Source organism: Colobus angolensis, unplaced genomic scaffold (assembly GCF_000951035.1).
Source record: "Colobus angolensis palliatus isolate OR3802 unplaced genomic scaffold, Cang.pa_1.0 Scaffold25, whole genome shotgun sequence".
Classification (NCBI taxonomy): Eukaryota; Metazoa; Chordata; class Mammalia; order Primates; family Cercopithecidae; genus Colobus; species Colobus angolensis.
Genome location: NW_012115710.1, coordinates 1,487,361 through 1,509,491, shown reverse-complemented (window position 1 = coordinate 1,509,491; position 22,131 = coordinate 1,487,361). Strand labels below are relative to the sequence as shown.

General features: G+C 46.5%; 2 protein-coding genes across 2 annotated transcripts in view; both read right to left on the bottom strand.

Annotated features, from left to right (window-relative positions):
• LOC105514652 (zinc finger protein 83-like) overlaps positions 1-14,835 on the bottom strand; it is a 31,436-nt gene extending 16,601 nt beyond the window's left edge. The window contains exons 1-2 of the mRNA XM_011946153.1: positions 14,801-14,835; positions 9,910-9,991 (exon numbers count right to left, since the gene is read on the bottom strand). Coding sequence (XP_011801543.1) covers positions 9,910-9,972 — 63 coding nt within the window. The 5' untranslated portion in view covers positions 9,973-9,991; positions 14,801-14,835. The remainder of the gene's footprint in view (positions 1-9,909; positions 9,992-14,800) is intronic.
• Positions 14,836-16,698: 1,863 nt separating this feature from the next.
• ZNF83 (zinc finger protein 83) overlaps positions 16,699-22,131 on the bottom strand; it is a 26,106-nt gene continuing 20,673 nt past the window's right edge. The window contains exons 3-5 of the mRNA XM_011946154.1: positions 19,653-19,779; positions 17,766-18,482; positions 16,699-17,681 (exon numbers count right to left, since the gene is read on the bottom strand). Coding sequence (XP_011801544.1) covers positions 16,822-17,681; positions 17,766-18,482; positions 19,653-19,779 — 1,704 coding nt within the window. The 3' untranslated portion in view covers positions 16,699-16,821. The remainder of the gene's footprint in view (positions 17,682-17,765; positions 18,483-19,652; positions 19,780-22,131) is intronic.

Genomic DNA, 22,131 nt, shown 5'->3' with positions numbered 1-22,131 from the left:
GGGTGGAGGACGTGACAGGGAAAGGAGATGCTTTATGGCCAACGGCCTAAGATGCAGCTTTGCTTAGAGTTTTACCACAAGACAAATATATTCATTGGCCAGGTGTGGTGGCTCATGCCTGTAATCCCAGCACTTTGGGAGGCCTAAGGTAGGCGGATCACCTGAGGTCGGGAGTTCGAGACCAGCCTGGCCAACATGGAGAAACCTCATCTCTTCTAAAAATACAAAATTAGCCGGGCATGGTGATGCATGCCTGTAGTACCAGCTACTCAGAAGGCTGAGGAAGGAGAATCACTTCAATCCAAAAGGTGGAGGTTGCAGTGAGCAAAGATCACACCATTGCACTCCAGCCTGGGCCACAAGAGTGAAACTCTCTCAAAATAAATAACAAATATATACATCACGTGATGTTTAAGTGTAAAAGTATATATTTACTAATAATTGCTGGGGCTGGGCACCATGGCTCACGCCTGTAATCCCAGCACTATAGGAGGCTAAGGCGGAAGGGTCACCTGAGGTTAGCCTGGCCAACATGATGAAACCCCGTCTACTAAAAATACAAAAAGATTAGACAGGTGTGGTGGCACGTGCCTGTAATCTCAGGTACGTGCCTGTAATCTCAGGTACTTGGGAGGCTGAGGCAGGAGAATCACTTGAACTCGAAAGGTGGAGGTTGCAGTAAGCCGAGATCATGCCACTGCACCCCAGCCTGGGCGACAGAGCAAGACTCCATCTCAAAACAATAATAATAATAATAACAGGTGGAATGAGAATATGGCTCAATCCTCTAGGATACAAAAGTACTTCTCCCATTGCTGAGAAAAATTGTAACTTTTTTCCCTTGTAAACCTTAGAATTTTTTTTTTTTTTTTTTTTGAGATGGAGTCTCGCTCTGTCATCCAGGCTGGAGTGCAGTGGCCGGATCTCAGCTCACTGCAAGCTCCGCCTCCCGGGTTCACGCCATTCTCCTGCCTCAGCCTCCCGAGTAGCTGGGACTACAGGCGCCCGCCACCTCGCCCACCTAGTTTTTTGTATTTTTTAGTAGAGACGGGGTTTCACCGTGTTAGCCAGGATCTGCTGACCTCGTGATCCGCCCGTCTCGGCCTCCCAAAGTGCTGGGATTACAGACGTGAGCCACCGCGCCCAGCCGTAAACAGTAGAATTTTATACAAATATAAACTTTTGCACCCTCAAAGTTATCACTCCAATAAGACACTTATTCAATTAAACAAATAATCTTAAAAACTATTTTAACAATGTACAAATATATTCACAACATAATCTGCTGATTAAGACTTCAACAAAGTTTATAAAACCTATAACAGAATTTACAAATGCCTACAGTAGTTTCTGGATTGGTTTACAGTTACACAGAATGCTTTAAGAACTACCATTAATACAAATGCATAATTTACAATATCCCCATTATAGCAAGAAAAAAATTCAGAAAGTAAAATGTCTTTTAGGCATTTATTATGCCAAGTATGTAAATGATTATTCTCATTATGACATGAGAATAATGCTCTTTTAGTGGTAAAAGATCTATTAGCTCAAGGTCCACTGAGGAGCTTTCAATCTAGCTATCCTTTCTGTAAAATAAACAGAACAGCAGCAATCTCTGGGTATTCCCTAAACAAACTATGATGATTCCACTTACATTAACTGGGCCTTCAGTAAATGACTTCTTACAAATAATAAGATTTTAGAAAGTAGTTAATACCACTGGCTCTAATCGTTTTCACTTGCTTGCATATGTTTAAGAAATTTCCCCATGAAGTACATATTAAAAACTAACAACAGGCCGGGCGCGGTGGCTCAAGCCTGTAATCCCAGCACTTTGGGAGGCCGAGACGGGCGGATCACGAGGTCAGGAGATCGAGACCATCCTGGCCAACACGGTGAAACCCCGTCTCTACTAAAAAATACAAAAAACTAGCCAGGCGAGGTGGCGGGCGCCTGTAGTCCCAGCTACTTGGGAGGCTGAGGCAGGAGAATGGCGTAAACCCGGGAGGCGGAGGTTGCAGTGAGCTGAGATCTGGCCACTGCACTCCAGCCCGGGCAACAGAGCAAGACTCCGTCTCAAAAAAAAAAAAACTAACAACAATTTCTAACTTATACATAAGCCAAAGTGCTCACTCTTACCATGGAAGCAAAATTTACTTCTGAAAATAATCTACAGAAATAGTATGTAAACACATAGAGCTTTGAGACAGACTAAGAACATCCTCCTATGTTTTATGGATCAAAATGCAAAGGTCTCCATTACCTATGTAAATGACCACTTTCATTAACTTGGGCTATACTGATATTCCACGGCTGTGTGCATACCTGTGGAACGTGCGCATACCTACACCACAGAATAAATCCTGACAATGTTTCTAGTGCCAGCATATACTTTGTAGCCCCAAATGCTGGAAAGGAAATAAAAACTTAATATGAAAACTACTTTTCCTTTTTATAAATAAAGCTTTTAAGTGGAAAAACAGAGCCAACACTCCTCGTTGCAACATAGACTAAGCTCTAAAAGGTTCAGAGTCAAGAATCTCTTCAGTTGTTCCCCAGTGTAACAAAGCACATAAGTTTTCTCTATTCAGGAAGTCTGATCATCTCCAGTGTTTTGTTGTAAGAACTGCTTTCCAAGATATGAAGTAGCCATGCTGGTTAAATTCTTTCTGCTGCCAACTTACACCTCATGTAACCATACAGGTTGGCACCTTGTAGCACCACACCCATGATAACCATCGCCAACCACTTTACTCTGAAAGAGAAGAGTGCACTAAAGGCAAATATCACCCACAGCACTGGACAGGCAATAAGTCCCAACCAAAAGATTCTTGAGTCAGCCTCTGACACAGTTTTATTCCCTTGAGAGGACTCCTTTCTAGATTCAAATACCCAGTGGCTCTTTCCATCTTCAGCAATGTGATTCCACCAACGTAGGCCAGCCATTAATCTACCTGTGACATTCTTCACTGCCCAAAAGTCACACAACAACGAGATAACTGTCACCATACAGGTAATAAAGCTGCTGCTGAGCAACTCAGAGCAGACAGACAACGACCGCACTGACTCCAAAGAATAAGTGGAAAAATGCTGCTACTGGATGTCTGATTTTGGATTTTCTTGGTCTATTAGTCATCTCCTCTTCTGCATCAAACAGTGAAACATCTTCAGTGTCATCATTACTATCCTGCTGCAATATGGCGGCCCCAATTGTAACTATTTTTACCGAAAACACCTGTTTCACAAGCCTCTCCACAGTAACACCACAATCTCCAAGAGCTTAGTGTGCTAACAATGGTTTAAAGAATCTCTAGCAGGCCAGGTGTGGCGGCTCACGCCTGTAATCCCAGCTCCTTGGGAGCCCGAGGCGGGAGGATCACGAGGTCAGGAGATCGAGACCATCCTGTCTAATAGAGTGAAACCCCATCTCTACTAAATACAAAAAAAAAAATTAGCTGGGCGCCTATAGTCCCAGCTACTCAGGAGGCTGAGGCAGGAGAATGGCGTGAACCCGGGAGGCGGAAGTTGCAGTGAGCCAAGATCGCGCCACTGCACTCCAGCCTGGGCAACAGGGTGAGACTCTGTCTCAAAAAAAAAAAAAGAAAAGAAAAAAAAAAAGAATCTCTAGTTATTATTTAGGTTGATTTCATATTCTTAAAATAATGATGGAATAAAACACCTTGTATCATTCATGTCTGTGTATGACCTTTCCATTCTAATTAGTAAGATTTTTCGAGTCAGGAATAGAGTAACTCACTCAATTACCTACAAATATAGTATAAAATCAGGAAGAAAATATTTCCCCTTATTGGTCTCCTTTTCTAGAATTTACCACATACTTTGTGCCCATTAATAGATGACTTCCATTGGCAGCTGCTCTACTCCTGGTCCACAGAGAGCTGACAGAGCATCCAGATGTGGCCCCTGAACAATCCCCACTGCCCAACAGCACTGACACCACGGGACCCTCACCCCGTCTCCATCCATGTCTGGTGTGAGCCCTTCCCAGGCCCATGCCCAGTGCCGCCTCTTCCCAAGTTCATGTCACTGGGTCATGAGAGATGGAATCTAAGCGAGATGAGAGGGACTGAGGGAAGGCACGGGTGAGTGTGAGCAAACCTGTCAGGCAGGACGCTTCAGACTCAGACAAGATTCCCAACTCCAAGGCCCAGCGTTGCTGAGAGGAAAGAGACAGAACAATCCACCGAGAATATCATCTCACCTGAGGAGGAGCCATCCCTGACTCCTCTGCTTTCCTCTTCCTTTTCTGGATTTCTTCTTCACGTACCAAGAGTCTTTAGAAGTCAATCCTGAATGTTAAAAATATGCTGTTTATTGCTCAGAATCAACACACCCCGTCCCTGTAACACAACCACACATACAAAGGAGACCCCACCCTGTGGAAATACGGTCCCCTCTGCTGCCCACCGCACCAGGGACAATAAACTCCTACAGGAAAACTCCTGCACCTTCCTGGAGAAGCCCCCAGACACACGCGCTGCAGGAGTGGGGAGCTGGGCTGAAATGAGCGCCTCTTCAGGGCACAGACCCAGCCCTGACCAAACCTCATGCAGAGGCTGGGTGCGGTGGCTCGTGCCTGTCATTCCAGCACTCTGGGATGCCGAGGTGGGTGGATCGCTTAATCTCAGGGGTTTGAGATCAGCCTGAGCAACATGGTGAAACCCCATCTTCACCAAAAATGTAAAAACGTCGTCAGGCATGATGGTGCATGTCTGTGTGTCTATGGTCCCAGCTACTTTGGAAGCTGAGGTGGGAGAATTGCTTAAGCTCAGGAGTTCGAGACCAGCATGCCAACATGTTGAAACACTCTGTCTACTAAAAATACGACAATTGGGCCGGTCACGGTGGCTCATGCCTGTAATACTAGCACTCTGAAAGGCCAAGGTGGGCGGATTGCTTGACATCAGGAGTTCGAGAGCAGCCTGGCCAACATAGTGAAACCCCGTCTCAACTAAAAATACAAAAAGTAGCTGGGCTTGGTGGGCGTATGTAATCCCAGCTACTTGGGAGGCTGAGGCAAGAGAATCCCGAGAATCTGGGAATCTGAGATTGTGGTGAGCCAAAATCACACCACTGCACTCCAGCCTTTCCCAGGCTGGGAAATTCCATCTAAAACAAACAAACAAACAAAAAATCAAAAAATCAAAACATTATGTAGACCAGGTTCGGTGGCTCTTTCCTGTAATCTCAGTACTCTGGGCAGCCAAGGCAGGAGGATACTTTGAGCCCAGGATTTTGAGACCAGCCTGGGAACACAGTGAAATCTCGTTTCTACAAAAAAAAAAAAAAAAAAAAAAAAAAAAAAATCACAACGATAGGCTTCTTGGTGGCTCATGACTGTGGTCCCAGCTACTCAGGAAGCTGAGGTAGGAGGATTACTTGAGCCCAGGAGGACCAGGCTGCAGTTAGAGATCATGCCACTGCACTCTAGCCTAGGCAATTGGCCACACCCTGTCTCTTAATATTAATTAATTAAGTTAAAAGTTGTGTGACAACACAAAGGAATTTTTTTCCCACTTCACTGCCCCACTCCCTACCCCACTCTGGGAAAAGGAACAGAGTGACTCACAAGTGAATAAGTCGCTCCACTCTGGCTGAATAGGGATTCCAAGTGGAAGCTAACCTCTGAGGCCAAGATTTATAGAATGCACATATCTTATAGATGGGATTCTTAAAATTCTCAATCTCATCTGTATAATTTAAGCAAGTTTTAAGTTACAAGATTATATACAAAGAAGTCAACATGTCACAACTAATCGTATCCAATGAGCTCACCCACTCATCTAAACCCAAAGTCTCCCAGCCCTTTTTTCTTTTGAGACATGCTCTTGCCTCACTGCAGCCTGGACCTCCTGGGCTCAAGTGATTCTTCTGTCTCTGCCTTCAGAGTAGCTGGGACTACAGGTGTGTACCATCATGCCCAGTTAATTTTTTTTTTTTTTTTTTTTTGGCGGAGATGGGGGGGGGTCTCACTATGCGGACCAAGCTGGACTCGAACTCCTGGACTCAAGCAATCTTCTTGCCTCAGTCTCCAAAAGTGCTAGGATTACAGGCGTTAGCCACTGCGCCCAGCCCCTCTTTCTTCATTACTATGCTTCCTTTTCTAATTCTGTACCTATCTCTCATTCTCCCCTTCTCTCTCTAGCTCTTGTTTTCTTTAATTTCCCTGGGATTCTGCTCCTCATTTTGTACCCCTCTCCTCTTCTGCTGTTTATCCCCTTCTTCCCTCCATTCCTTCTCTTCCACATCTTCTATTCTATCCTCGCAACTTACCTAACTTCTTGCTGCTCCTTATCCCCAGTCGTTCGATCATCCTCAATCTTGATATATTTCCGTCTCTTCTCCCATCTCTGCACCTCCTCTGCTCTCCCTGTTAAATTCCCTCTTCCCTGTTAAACCCCCCTGTCCCCACTCTCTGGAACCCCAGTCCTCAGGTGTCCTCCCTGCTGTGGTTCTCCCTCTGTTCTCCTTGCCACCAGCACCACTCTGCTCTGTCTGCCCTGCTCCAAATCCCTCCTCCTCTCCCTCACTCTGATGAGCCTCCCTCTTTGCTGCCCTTCTCCCTACCTTGCTGTCCTTCATCTCTCTGTACATCTAGCTTTTCTCTACATTTCTCCAGTTGCTTTTCTCCTCCTGCTTTCTTATCGTTTTCGTTTCACTTTTGCTGTCTCTTGGCAAATCCCTCACCCATCCTCTGCCATCTGTTATGGTCTTTCTCATTCTTCTTTTCTCTGTCTCAGGTTTTCTACTGCTCTCTGGCTGTCTCCTGAAGCCCTTGGCCCACACAATCACAGGAGGGTTTGGAGTAAGACGCCTGCATCCCGGGGGGAGCGTATTTTCCAGGGGCTGGAGCTGGGCAGGCAAGAACACCCCATATCACAGGACAAGCCCCGGGCACCTCCCCAACGCGGGCTCAGGGGAAGCGGTGACTGCAGAGGGGAAACCTGGGAAACTGCAGGGCCTGGCACGAGGAGGGACGTGGGGGCGTCTTAAGACAAGGGTGGGGGTCTACAGGATTCCAGGACCAGGCAGAGGAGGCGGCCTCTCTGGGACTGAGGTCCCGGCGCTGCGCTCCAGCGGCCTACGAAGCCGAGGGTGGGAGGCTCTCAGGGAGGTAATCCAGCTCTCGGGTGAGGACTTTAAAAAGCGCGGGGCGGGAGGAGTCAGAAAATGGTTTTGAGCAGGAAAACTACGCGACAGGAACTGTAACATTGCCCTATAGCAGAAAGACCGGGGCGGCCCAGCCTCAGGGCGACTTTAAACCCAAAAGAAAGCAATATCCGGACTCTCATGGGAACGTCTCAATTTGTCCTGGGTGAAGGAAGAAGGGCGAGAATTTCCAGGTCTGTAGGGACCCCACGTTTCAGGTATAGAAGCGCAGGGGACCTGGTAAGCCCAGACTTAATACAAGAGCGAAACTCACCGCCGCGGTGTGACCTTCACTCCACGAAACCCGCTTCCGGGTTTGCGCGAATCTGCGCACGCAGTACGGAAGCCAGGTCTGGGCGGGGCCCGCGAGGAGGTGGGCAGGGCCTTGAGGAGTAGGGGCGGGCCGGGGCGGAAGGCGGAGAGACTTTCCTCTTTAGAACCGGCAGAGGGCGGGGCCAGGACAGGACCGGTGCCTCTCTCAGCCTCGTTCCCAGCACGTCTGTTTCCAGGAGGCTGAGGAAGGAGAATCGCTTGAACCCGGGAGGCAGAGGTTACAGTGAGCCAAGATCAGACCACTGCAGTCCAACCTGAGTGACAGAGCAAGACTCCATCTCCAAAAAATGACTCTACCAAAACTTATTTCAGAATTTGTTTTTAAATTAAAAAACAGGCTGTGCATGGTGGCTCAAAGATGTAATCCCATAAGTTTGAGAGGCAGATACAGCTGTATCACTTGAGTCCAGGAGTTCAAGACCAGCATGGACAACATGGCAAATTCTGGTATCTACAAAAACCACAAATATCTGGCTGAGTGAAGTGGCTCACACCTGTAATCCCAGCACTCTGGGAGGCCAAGGCAGGCAGAGTGCTTCAGGTCAGGAGTTTGAGACCACCCTGGCCAACATGGAGAAACCCCATTTTGTATTTTGTAAAAATACAAAAATGAGCCAGGTGTGGTGGTGCACACCTGTAATCCCAGCTACTTGGGAGGCTGAGGAAGGAGAATTGCTTGACCCCAAGAGGTAGAAGTTGCAGTGAGCTGGGATCATTCCACTGCACTCCAGCCTGGGTGACAAAGACAAGCTTAAAAATAATAATAACAGTAATACAAACATTAGGCGGGCATGGTGGGGTGCATTTGTCATCCCAGCTACTCAGGAGGCTGAGGTGGGAAAATTACTTGAGCCCAGGAGGTTGATCACAGCTTCACTGAGCTGTGATCCTGCCACTGCACTCCAGCCTGGGCAACAGTAAGAGTGTCTGAAAAAATTAAAATTAAAAAATAAAAAACAACTAATGAAATAAAGAGGAACTAGAAAAAAAGGAAACACAGTACAAAAAGAGAACAAAATTAACTGTAATATTTCTTTTACCAAGCTCCACGTAGTAACAGAGACTCAGTCGCATCTTACCCTACTTCACTCCCCCACTCCCCACCCCACCCATGAAAAGGGAAGAGGGGGATCCACAACTAATGAGTCAAGTCACTGTCCTCTGGCTGAACAGGAGTTGCAAAGGGAAGCTAGACTCTATAAAATGCACCACACATAGAGACAGGAGTTTGGCAACTCTCATTCCCATTTGGATAATTTTTAAAAATTTTAAATTTGTTACATTATAAAGAGAAGAAGCAACATGCCATCACTTCATCATTACATCCAATCAACTCACCGCTCATCTGCACCCAGGGTCCCCCTTCGTCTTCATCACTGTTTCCCTCCCTCATTCTGTACATAGCTCTCATTCTCACCTTCTCTGAAATCAGAATTAGCCTGGCGTGGTGGCACATGTCTGTCATTCTACCTCCTTGGCAGGCTAATGTGACTATCACTTGAGCCCACGAATCTGAGGCTGCTGTAAACTAGAATTGTTCCACTGTACTCCAGACTGGGCCCAGAGTGACACCCTGTCTCTTAAAAAAAAAAGTTTTGAATCAGAGACATATTGACATACTAGTGTAGCTTCAAATGCATTACAAAATCAGACACAAAATATCTCTGCTAATTTGTCTCCATTTCCAGAATTTACCACATATTAGTGTACATTAATGTATGACTTTCATATGCAGTTTCTCTTACCTGGTCCAGAAAGAGCTAAACGTGCATCTAGATGTGGCCCCTGAACAATCCCTGCTGCCCAACATCACTGACAGCACAGGACCCTCACCCCATCTCCATCCACGTCTGTCGTGAGCCCTTCCCAGGACCATGCCCAGGGGAGCCTCTTCCCAAGCTCATTCACTAGGTTATAGGAGATGGAATTTATTTTTTTTTATTTTTATTTTTTTTTGAGACGGAGCCTTGCTCTGTCGCCCAGGCTGGAGTGCAGTGGCCGGATCTCAGCTCACAGCAAGCTCCGCCTCCCGGGTTCACGCCAGTCTCCTGCCTCAGCCTCCGGAGGAGCTGGGACTACAGGCGCCCGCCACCTCGCCCGGCTAGTTTTTTGTATTGTTAGTAGAGACGGGGTTTCACCGTGTTAACCAGGATGGTCTCGATCTCCTGACCTCGTGATCCGCCCGTCTCGGCCTCCCAAAGTGCTGGGATTACAGGCTTGAGCCACCGAGCCCGGCAGGAGATGGAATTTAAGTGAAGATGACAAGGACTGAGAAAAGTCTTGGGTGAGTGCGAGCAAACGTGTGAGGCAGGATGCTTCAGACTCACAGAAGACTGGCTACTACAATGCCTGGCATTTCAGAAAGGAAAGAGACAGCGGAATCCACCGAGGAATATCACTCACCTGAGGAAGAGCCATCCCTGGATCCTTTTCTTTGCTCTTCTTGGTGGCTTCCTCACGTAACATGAGTCTTTGGAAATCAATCCTGTATGTAAAAAAAAAAAAAAAATCAGAGATTTAATGTTTAGAAATCACTCCCTCCTTTCCGGTGACAAAACACACACACAGGGGAGACCTCACCCCGGAGAAAGATGGTCCTCTGCTGCCCACTGCACCAGAGATCATGTAGACATAAAAACGTGCCACAGGAAGACCCACCAGGGTAATTTTGACCCGTTTTCAGATCTTGCTCCCCTCCTGGAAAAGTTCACACACACGCTGAAGCAGGACACAGATCTGGCCCTAACCAAACCCCATGCAGACCACAGCATCCTCACCTCCCTGTGGATCGCAGGCTGATCTCAGCTGTCAACATGGAAACAATTTCCTTGATGTTCCATGCTGGACACAGATGAGAATCACCAGCGCCATTGCAAGAATTATTGAGGGTGGGTTTAATCCTACAATAACAGCAATCTCTGATAAAACAGCATAAAAGATGTATTTGCAAAATGCCTGAGAACCCTAATTTGAAGCCAGGGTTGAGCTCCATTCAGACGGCGCCAGCCCAGCACAGCCCCACCTTCTGGCTCTGCTCTCTGCTTGGGGACTTGTTCTCACCAGGATCCAGTGAACAGTGAAGGAGCAAAAACAATCACACAGAACAGGCAACATGGACCAGAGGTGGGGGTGAAGGTGGAGCTGCCATGTCAAATGGGGGCTGTGGGAGATCACAAATGTTTCCATAGAAACAGTGATGTCAGAACAAAACTTAGGGATGAAATACTGCTTGTCACTTGCAGCTGAGGGGCCAGAGAGTCCTAGAAAGAGGAATAGCCTACGTGAAGGCCCTGAGACAGAGCAACCTCAGCCCCAGAAAAAGGAAAGAGGCCTGCATGGCTGGAGCAGAGGAAGCCAGGAGGACACAGGCAGGAGATGAGGTCAGAGGGGTCCTGGGAGCCCAGATCCATAGGGATGAGGTCTTGAAACATTTTTCCCCCACACCTCAAAAGAATTTTGGAAATGATGTATTTTCTCACTCCTTTTATGTATACATGCAACTTTTGCTTTACGTTATAAATTATTTATGTTATAAATTATAACACTTACAAATAATGGAGTTCATTTCCCATATTTAAAATACATGCTGCCAAGTTCAGCTAAGTTCCTGGAAGTACACTGTCACCCCCACCTGAGATGTTGAGGACTGCAAGGGAATGTGTTTGGGGGTTTAGGAAGTCACTTTTGGACACATGAAGGTGGAGATGCCTGTTTGCTGTCCCAGAAGAGAGCTGAGGAGACAACTGGACACAGGATTGTAGAGCTCAGGGGAGAAACCTGCAAGGGACATCGAGTCGTTTATGTGGGTTAAAGCTGTGAGATGAGATGATAAGGAAGGGTAGTGGGTGTGGACAGAGACAAGAAGAGGTTGGAGATGATTTGAGTCTAATCCCCTGTTTTCTCCATTCCTGTGCTTTTGTTTTTTACATTTTTGGAGGACCAGAATCCACTTAAAATTCAAATTACAACTAAGCACGTCCCTCTCCTACCGGAAAAACCACACACTCCATTTTGCCCATCATTTCAGGGTCAGTGTCACTCTGACTGAGCTTTTCTGGTCTTTTCTCTCACCTGTATGTTACAGGCGGGCTCACTGAGGTTCAGAGTGGGGGACGTTTCCCCAAGTCATCCTGAGAAGCTGTGAGTTTTGGAAGGAGGAGTCGCTGGTTTTCATGTGATGGCCAGGAGGGGTCCACAGGCTGCACTGGTCATCCTCCTCTAGAAAATTCCAGGACTGGCCATGTGTGGTGGCTCACTCCTGTAATCCCAGCACTTCGGAAGGCTGAAACAAGCGGATCAGTTGAGCTCAGGAGTTGGAGACACCAACTTGGCAACGTGGTGAAATCCTGTCCTACCAAAAGTACAGAAAACAAGCCAGGTGTGGTGGTGTGCATCTGTGGTCCCAGCAATTTGGGAGTCTGACTGGGGTGGATCATTTGGGCCTCGGAAGCAGAGGTTGCAGTGAGGCAAGATCGTGCCAATACACTCAAGCATGGGTGACAGAGTGACACTCTGTCTCAAAAAAAGAAAAAGAAATTTCCAGGACCATCTTTTATATACCTGAGCAAAAGAAATGTCTCTTTCAACGTCTAAGGTTCTGATGGCAAGAATCCTAAACATGTAATTATTTTCCCAGAAAAATGACGGTAATATATCCAAAATAAACACAATTGTGAACACATAGCTATAGGTGTTTAAAACACTGAAAAAGAGGCAGTGGTAGACATGAGCTCTGAGCGAATGTTTTTTTCATGAACACATGGGCTCTGCTGGAACAAGGTTCCAAGTCAATCCAGCTCATCCTTCAACATCTGCAAAGAATATCATGGACCAGAGAAACTTGAGGGGAATGTTTCCTCAGAAGCTCACAGTTCACCATTTTATCAGATGACATAAGGAAAGAAAATGGAGTAATAGGCTAGTTGAACTAAATTTTGATGTTAGCATAAAGAAAAAAAGGCCCTGGGGCCAGGAGTGGTGGCTCATGCCTGAAATCCCAGCATTTTGGGAGGCCGGGGTGGGCGGATCACCTGACATAAGGAATTCGAGACCAGCCTGACCAACATGGAAAAATCCCATCTCTACTAAAATACAAAATTAGCCAGGCATGGTGGCACATGTCTGTAATCCCAGCTACTCCGGAGGCTGAGGCAGGAGAATCGCTTGAACCCAGGGCAGAAGTTGCTGTGATCCGAGATCACGCCTTTGCACTCCAGTCTGGGCAACAAAAGCAAAACTCCAACTCAAAAAAAAAAAAAAAAAAAAAAAAAAAGAAAATAGGTCCTTGATATCTTTATCAAGAAACAACCTAAAATCATTTATCAGGTAATAGAAAGTGTTTCCAATGTATCATACAGACAAGAAAGCATGCAGTCCTCAATGTAAACTGAACACAATAAATTTCATAAAGACACGATTTTAAGATAGTTAAAAATATATACATCTAATGAAATGCGGGGTCAAAGAAGAAAATTTTGAACACATATTAGAGTTGGAAAACAATGATGTGGGTTCATAAGATTCTACCGAAGCTTATTTGAGAAGTAGTTACTTATTTTTTTTTTTTGAGACAAAGTCTAGCTCTATTGGCCAGTCGATCTTGGCTCACTGCAACCTCAATTTCCCGGGTTCAAGTGATTCTCCTGCCTCAGCCTCCCGAGTAGCTGGGATTACAGGCGCCCATCACCACACCCAGTTAATTTCTGTATTTTAGTCGAGACGAGGTTTCACTGCATTGGCCTGGCTGGTCTTCAACTCCTGACCTCAGGTTATCTGCCCGCCTCAGTCTCCCAAAGTGCTGGGATTATAGGCATGAGCTACTGTGCATGGCCTATTATTATTATTTTTAATTAAGAAAGAAGGCGGGTGTGGTGGTTCAAGTCTGTAGTCCCAGCACTTTGGGAGGCCGATGTGGCTGGATCGCTTGAGCCCTGGAGTTGGAGACCAACCTGAGCAACATGGCGAAAGCCCGTCTCTACCAAGAACACAAAAATTAGCACAGTGTTGTGGCGGGCGGCTGTGGTCCCCGCTACTCTGGAGGCTGAGGTGGGAGGATCCCTGCAGCCTAGGAAGTTGAAGCTGTAGTGAGCTGTGAGGCTGTCACCACTCTCCCGCCTGGGCAACAGAGTGAGACCCCATCTCCAATAAAAAAGAAGAAAAAGGAAACATAAGGGTCCTGGGTCTGGGGGCAGGGAATCTAAGGCCAATTAACCCGAACTTTCCTAAACTAGATAAAAAGGAAAAAACCCCATTTCCCCACCTAGAGTAACAAAGGATCAAAGGCGGCTCTCCCCACCGTCCTCCCCCTTCCACTACATCTCAGATGGAAAAGAAAAGAGCCCAGGAATGGCCACAGCCAAGCACCAGCCTTACCTTCATCTGCATAGGGCACCCATCTGCGCTGGCCTCGGGCCCATTCACCTCAGCATTTCATTGGCCAAAGGCCAAATCTTTCATCCAGATAAGGAATAGCCCATAGGGACCTCAAAAGAAATACTTTAACCATAGGGACCTCAAAAGAAATACTTTAACCCCGCAAAACTGTAAACGGGGCCCTGGAGATGCTCGCTCAGACCCACTCCCCGCTGTGGAGTGCTTTCCTGATGGAATAAATTCCTGCTTTCGCAGCTTCGTTCTTTTGTTACTTTGTGGGGGTTTTGTTTGTTTGTTTGTTTGTTTGTTTTTTCCAATTCTGTGTTCAAAAGCCAAGAACCTGGAAACCTCACACTCAAGGCCTGCCTTCCGGTAGCAACAGGGAGAGGATGGAGAAAGGATGGAGAAGAGGGCTGCCTCCAGGAAGAACACGTTTTCCAGGAATTGGAACTGGAGAGAAGCTGGGCCCGGCACCAGGAGGGAGGTGGGGGGCGACGGCGCCTTCGGACAGGGGTGGGGTCTGCAAGATCCCAGGATCAGGCAGAGGACGCGGCCTCCCCGGGACCGGGGCTGCTGCACTGCGCTCCAGAGGCTGACATAACAGCGAGGCCACGAGGCGCCCAGGGCGAGAATCCTGCTCGCCGGTGAGGACTTGAAACAGCGCGAGGTGGGAGGACGGATCGGGAAGTGTTTTGTGAAGGAAAGTTTGGCCACATGAGGTGGCTGCACAATCCCACTGCAGAAAGACAGGGGACGGGATCGGCGTCAGGACGACTTTAAACTCAGAAGGAAGCCACTCACGGACTCTCAGCCGGACGTCTCAATTTGCTCTGGGTCGAGAAAGAGGGGCTGAAATTTCCAGGTCTGTGGGGACCCCATGTCCCATGTATAGCAGCACCAGAGAACTGGGAAGCACACAGACCGCGGCGCAACCTTCAGTCCACGCTACCTGCTTCCGGGTCTGTGCCAATCAGAAAAGGACAGAAGCCAGGCCTGGGCGGGACACCCAGGAGGTGGGCGGGGCCTCCGCGAGGCTGGGAACGGACGCGAAGAGGTGGACCCGGCTTGAGCGAGGCCGGGGCGGGGCGCGAAGGACAGGTGACCTGGCGCGAGGGACAAGAGTCCTGGACTGTGAGGGATCTGTGGGGGCGGGAAGGAGGGGGAGCTTCCCTCCCTCTCGCTCTCGGCGCCTCTGTTTTCCGGGTTTTGGAGGTGAAACCCGCCAGTGAGGCTGGAGCAACTCAGCAGTCAGGGAAACAGTACCTCCCTGAGAAGTCGACGTGGGGCGGTAATTGGACACAGGAAAGTTCCTTGCTAATGAAGTTAATTTTAGCAATTTAATTCCAAAGCCTCCATGCTGTCTAGGGCAGAAATGCAAACTAGAATGCGAAATGCAAAGCCCTGCCTGAGCGAAACCTACAACTTCATGCTGATGGTCCACAGAATAGAAATCCTCTCCCTTTCAATTCTCCATTCACAGGGGTGGGAGAGTCCACCCTGTGCTCAGCTCCTGAGACTTCCCTAGGGCCACCACCATGGGGTGCGGAGCGGAGGGCTCAGGCCAGGGAGGAGTGAGGTCACCACCTGCTGCTTAAATGCAGTAGGGATGCAGGCGGGGTGGCGGGAGTCTGGGGTCCCAGCTACTCAGGAAGCAGGCGCGGGAGGATCGCGGAGCCCGGAGGTCCAGGCCAACCTGGGTGACAAAGTAAGACCCTCTACCCCAGAGCTCCCTCCTCCATGTCAATAAGAAAAAAAGTAATTAAAAAAAAAAAAAGGCACTGACATTTAAACAGTGCATATAAATTGCCCAGGTGTTCCTTACATTTGTTATTTCATGCTGCACTTAAAATGAGTTATTCTTATCATGGAAAAGAGTCAAACTCTGTAAAATATCTTTAGAGATTTAATCTGAGCTAAATATGAATGACCATGGCCCGTGACACAACCCTCAGGAGGTCCTGAGAACATGTGTCCAAGGTAATGGGGAACAGCTTGTTCTTAGACTGTTTAGGGAGGCATTAGACATCAAATACATTCAAGAAATACATTGATGACAGGGCGCGGTGGCTCATGCCTTTAATTCCAGCACTTTGGGAAGCCGAGGCGGGCAGATCACGAGGTCAGAAGATCGAGACCATCCTGGCTAACACGGTGAAACCCCGTCTCTAGTAAAAAAACAAAAAATTAGCCAGGCATGGTGGCGGGCACCTGTAGTTCCAGCTACCTGGGAGGCTGAGGCTGGAGAATGGTGTGAACCTGGGAGGCGGAGCTTGCAGTGAGCGGAGATAGCCCACTGCAATTATCTCAAAAATGAATTTCCTGCTGTTCTGCAAGGAGAGACCTCAGACTAAAGATCTTGCCACACCTATGACATTTGTAAGATTTCTGTCCCATATAGATTCTCTGATGTCTGATGTGGTGTGAATGTAAAGACTTTGCCACGCTGGGCGCAGTAGCTCATGCCTGTAATCCCAGCACTTTGGGAGGCCAAAGTGGGCAGATCACAAGGTCAAGAGTTGAGAGCAGCCAGGTCAACATGGTGAAACCCTGTCTCTACTAAAAACATAAAAATTAGCCAGGCTTAGTGGAGCATGCTTGTAGTCCCAGCTACTCAGGAGGCTAGGAAGGAGAATCGTATGAACCTGGGAGGCGGAGGTTGCAGTAAGCCGAGATTGTGCCACTGCACCCCAGCCTGGGCAAAAGAGTAAGACTTCGTCTCAAAAAAAAAAAAAAAAAAGACTTTGCCACAATTATCACAGTTGTGAAGTTTCTCTCCTGTATGAATTCTCTTGTTTTGCATAAGATGAAGCTTGACTGAAGATCTTGCCACAATCATGACATTTGTAAGGTTTCTCTCCAGTATGAGTTCGCCAATGAACTGCAAGCTATGAATGATGTCTGAAAAATCTGCCACATTTACTACACTTGTAAGATCTCTCTTCATTATGAATTCTCTAATGATTTGCAAATGATGGTAGCATTACTGAGGACTTTGTAAGAATCATTACATTTGTAAAGTTTGCCTATACCATGGATTGCTTGATGATGAGTAAGTGATGACTGCCCACTAAAGGCTTTGCCACACTCATTGTGCTTATAAGGTTTTTCTCCAGTATGCAGTCTATGATGGTATACAAAGGATGACATATGACTGAAGGTCTTGCCACACTCATTACACTTGTAAGGTTTCTCTCCAGTATGAACTCTCTGATGTTGTGCAAGGTTTGATTGTTGATTAAAAACCTTGCCACATTCATTACACTTGTAAGGTTTCTCTCCAGTATGAATTGCCTTATGAATTACAAGGGATGAATTTCGAGCAAAGGTCTTGCCACACTCATGACAGTTGTAAGGTTTCTCTCCAGTATGAAGTCTACGATGGCCTACAAGGGATGACTTCTGACTGAAGGTCTTGCCACACTCATTACACTTGTAAGGTTTCTCTCCAGTATGAAGTCGATAATGACATGCAAGATGTGCTTTTTGATTAAAAACCTTACCACATTCATTACATGTGTAAGGTTTCTCTCCAGTATGAACTCTCTGATGTTGTGCAAGGTATGAATCACGCCGGAAAACCTTGCCACATTCATTGCATGTGTAAGGTTTCTCTTCAGTATGAACTCTGTTATGGCGTGAAAGGCATGAATTATGCCTAAAAGCTTTGTCACAAACCTTACATTTGTATGGTTTCTCTCCTGTGTGAATTCGCCTGTGTGTTTCAAGTTGTGATCTGCAACTGTAAACTTTGTCACATTCTTCACATTTGTAAGGTTTCTCTCCAGTATGACGTCTACGATGGCCTACAAGGGATGATATCTGACTGAAGGTCTTACCACACTCATTACACTTGTAAGGTTTCTCTCCAGTATGAAGTCTATGATGGCGTGTAAGCGATGACTTGTGACCGAAGGTCTTGCAACACTCATTACACTTGTAAGGTTTTTCTCCAGTATGGACTCTATGGTGCCATGCAAGGTATTGTTTTTGATGAAAGACTTTGCCACATACATCACATTTATGTTGTTTCTCTCCTGAATGGGTTATGTGATGTCTCCTTAAATGTGAGCTATAATTAAAGGCTTTGCCACACTCATTACATCGGAAAGGTTTTTCTCTCATGTGTACTTCCTGTATTTGTGTGAATAATGAAGAACGGAGAAAATTCTTCCCATACCTATTAGAAATATGGGTTTTGAGCCTACTGGAAATTCTTTGGGATGTTGAAATCAAGGAGGCATTGTTGATAGACTTCTCTACTTGATTATCAATTTTCCCTTCAGTCTGAAATACGTGCAGTTCAGGTAGATGTGAATGAAAGCTTAATCCAAGCTGATCTTTAATAGGCTTGTTTCCAGCATGTCTTTGATTATGTCGGTCTGTACTACCAGTCAACTTTTTGATTTTTGTCATGGGTGTTTCATGGACCTTTCTTTTAATTTCTTGCCACTGAAACTCAAAGTCATGAATATCTTTCTTGATTTCTGGGAAGCAAAAATCTCCAATGTGATGACTTTCATGTCTTTCCAACATCCCTGTGTGGAACCCTTCTGTCGTGCCTTGCCCTGTTGATGAGAACTCCATCATGGTTTTAAAAGAGCTATCTAAAAAATATAAAAACCAATAGGTTTCCAATTAAGTACATATGATGAATAACAGTTGATATTGAAATGTGTTAATATTACACAAAAAGCAATACTTATTTTAAACATTCCAAATATGATCTTCAAAGTTTAAGAACACCCTCTCTCTACTAAAAATACAAAAATTAGCCAGGTATGATGGTGGGTGCCTGTAATCCCAGCTACTCAGGAGGCTGAAGCAGGAGAATTTCTTAAACCTGGGAGGCAGAGGTTGTAGTGAGCAGAGATCACATCATTGCACTCCAGCCTGGGCAACAAGAGCAAAATTCCAGGTCAAACAAAAACAGTTCAGTCAAGAGCCTCATATACATGAGGCAGTGAGCCTGAACGACGTCCTCCCTAGGAGGAACTTCTACAGCAGTGACTGCTGCTTAGAGAAGATGATCATTAGTTTATATGATGATCACTGTGATGGTACCAGTGAGAGATGCTTCTGTGGTGCTCCTTAAAAACCAGAATGAAAGGCCAAGCGTGGTGGCTCAGATTTGTAATCCCAACACTTGGCTGGAGGCTGAGGTGGGCAGATTGCTTGAGACCAGGAATTTGAGACCAGCCTGGTCAACATGGTGATACCACATCTCTAATAAAAATACAAAAATTAGCAAGGTATCATGGCTTGCATCTGTAATTCCAGTTAGGTTGGGAGATGGAGGTATGAGAATTGCTTGAATGCAGGAGGTGGAGGTTGTAATGAGCTGAGATCACAACAGTGCACTACAGCCTGAGCAACAGAGGGAGACTCTGTCTCAAAAAACAAAACAAAACAAAACAAAACCAGGACCACAGCTGGAAACACTTGTCAGTCAGTGTCAGTGTCATGCTTTCTATCTCGTATCCTGGGCCATGCTGACAATTCTGCTCAGGGCTTCCAGGGACATCTCTGCCTAGAGCAGGATGATATTCAACTGTATTAGTCAGAGTGTTAGTAAGTATTCTGTTTTTATGTAAAACCACTCCATAGGAGAGTCTCTAAGAAGCTATCCATGACAGATAGGAGGGTCATCACTGCAGAAAAAAATGACATGTACATCAAAAGCATGTATCACAAAATCACAAAAGAGAATACAAAATCAGGAAGAGCCAAGATAGACAAAGACAGATTCTTCACGTGTGGAGACACATTTTCCTCACCCACAGACTCCAGGTTCCTATAGTTCTCCAACATTACAGCCCTGTATAAAGCCCTCTGCGCAGGGTTCAGGCATTTCCACTCCTCCAAAGAGAATTCTATAGCCACATCCCTGAAAGTCAAGCGTCCCTAAAATGAAACACACATTTCCACAAAACATTAGGGAGGACAGAGTCATCACCATCACACAAAATGAGAAAAGAGAAAATAAGCATTGATTTGATCCAAGACTGTGTTCTCACAAATCCATGCCAAGGTATTTTTGAACAGTTTTTTCTGTGTGTTTTATTGTACTTTTTCTGTGTGTTTTTTCTGTGTGTTTTATTGTACTTTCCCATTATAGATTTTAAAATCTAACTCACTGTGGAAGTCTCAGTTTTATGGAAAATATAAAAAACATATGTCCGGGATCCTGGCTAACTCAGTGAAACCCCGTCTCTACTAAAAATACAAAAAATTAGCCAGGCGTGGTGGCGGGCACCTGTAGTCCCAGCTACTTGGGAGGTTGAGGCAGGAGAATGGCGTGAACCCAGGAGGCGGAGCTTGCAGTGAGCCGAGATCGTACCACTGCACTCCAGTCTGGGAGACAGAGCGAGACCCCATCTCAAAATATATAAATATATATATGTATGTGTGTGTGTGTGTGTGTGTGTGTGTGTGTGTGTGTGTGTCTGGGGCGCAGTGGCTCACACCTGAAATCCCAGCAGTTTGGGAGGCCGAGGTGGGTGGATCAACTGAGCTCAGGAGTTCGAACTACCCAGGGCAATATGGTGAAACCAAGTCTCTACTAAAAATACAAAAAAATTAACTGGGTGTGGTTGTGCACGCCTCTAGTCCCTGCTATTTGGGAGGCTGAGGCAGGAGAATCGCTTGAGCTCCAGAGGTGAAGGCTGCAGTGAGCTGAGATTGTGCCACTGCACTTCAGCTTAGACTGCAGAGTGAGACTCCATCTCAAACAAACAAACAAACAAAATATATATATATATGGCCAGGCGTGGGGGCTCACACCTGTAACCCTGTCACTTTGGGATACCAAGGTAGGTGGATCACTTAAGCTCAGGAGTTTGAGACCAACCTGGGCAGCATGATGAAACCCCATAGCTACTAAAAATAGAAAAATTAGTTGGGCATGGTGGGGGAAGGCACCTGTAATCTCAGCTATTTGGGAAGCTGGGGCAGGGGAATTGATTGAACTCTGGAGGCAGAGGTTGCAGTAAGCTGAGATCACAGCACTGCACTCCAGCCAGGGCAACAGAGTGAGTCTTTCTCAAAATAAAAATATATGTATATATATACTGCAAATAATGTATTTTCTACAAAAACCATGGGCTTGGCTGGACATGGTGGTTCACACCTACAATCCCAACACTTCTGGAGGCTGAGGCGTGTGGATCACGAGGTCAAGAGATTAAGACCATCTGAGCCAACATGCTGAAACCCCGACTCTATTAAAAATACAAAAATTAGGCCGGGTGTGGTGGCTCAAGCCTGTAATCCCAGCACTTTGGGAGGCCGAGACGGGCGGATCACGAAGTCAGGAGATCGAGACCATCCTGGCTAATACGGTGAAACCCCGTCTCTACTAAAAAAATACAAAAAACTAGCCAGGCGTGGTGGCGGGTGCCTGTAGTCCCAGCTACTTGGGAGGCTGAGGCAGGAGAATGGTGTAAACCCGGGGGGCGGAGTTTGCAGTGAGCTGAGATCTGGCCACTGCACTCCAGCCTGGGCGACAGAGCGAGACTCTGTCTCAAAAAAAAAAAAAAAAAAAAATTAGCTTGGTGTGGTGGTGTGCACCTATAATCCCAGCTACTCAGGAGGCTGAGGCAGGAGAATCACTTGAACTCGGGAGGCTGAGGTTGCAGTGAGCTGAGATAGTGCCACTTCACACCAGCCTATCAACAGAGGGAGACTCCGTCTCAAAAAAATCATGGACTTCTCCATTAATGCTCTCCAGGACACATTTAAAATCACATCTACACACACTTAAATTAACTCCAGTCCGGACGTTATAAGGAAAAACCTAGAGAGGACACATCCATAGCTACTCACCAGGCTGAGGTGGGAGGATTGCTTGAGCCTGGAGAGCAGAGGTTGAAGCGAACCAAGATTGCACCACTGCACTCCAGCCTGGAGGACACAGTCAGACCCTGTCACCCCCACCCCCAAAAAAGTTGGAAGCTCACTGAATTAAGAGACAGCTTCAAGAAATCATGAAAGCAATGCATGAAGAAAATGAGAAGGTCAACCAACATACAGAAATTATGAAGAACTACACAGAGACTCTCAGGCTAAAAATACAGTAACTAAATGGAAAAACTCAATACATGGGATCAAAATCAGAATCATTACATAAATTAAAAATGAGTGAAGAGGGGATGGGTGAGGTGGCTCACACCAGGACTTTGGGAGGCTGAGGTGGGTGGATCACATGAGGTCAGGAGTTCAGAGACCAGCCTGGCCAACATGATAAAACTTTGTCTC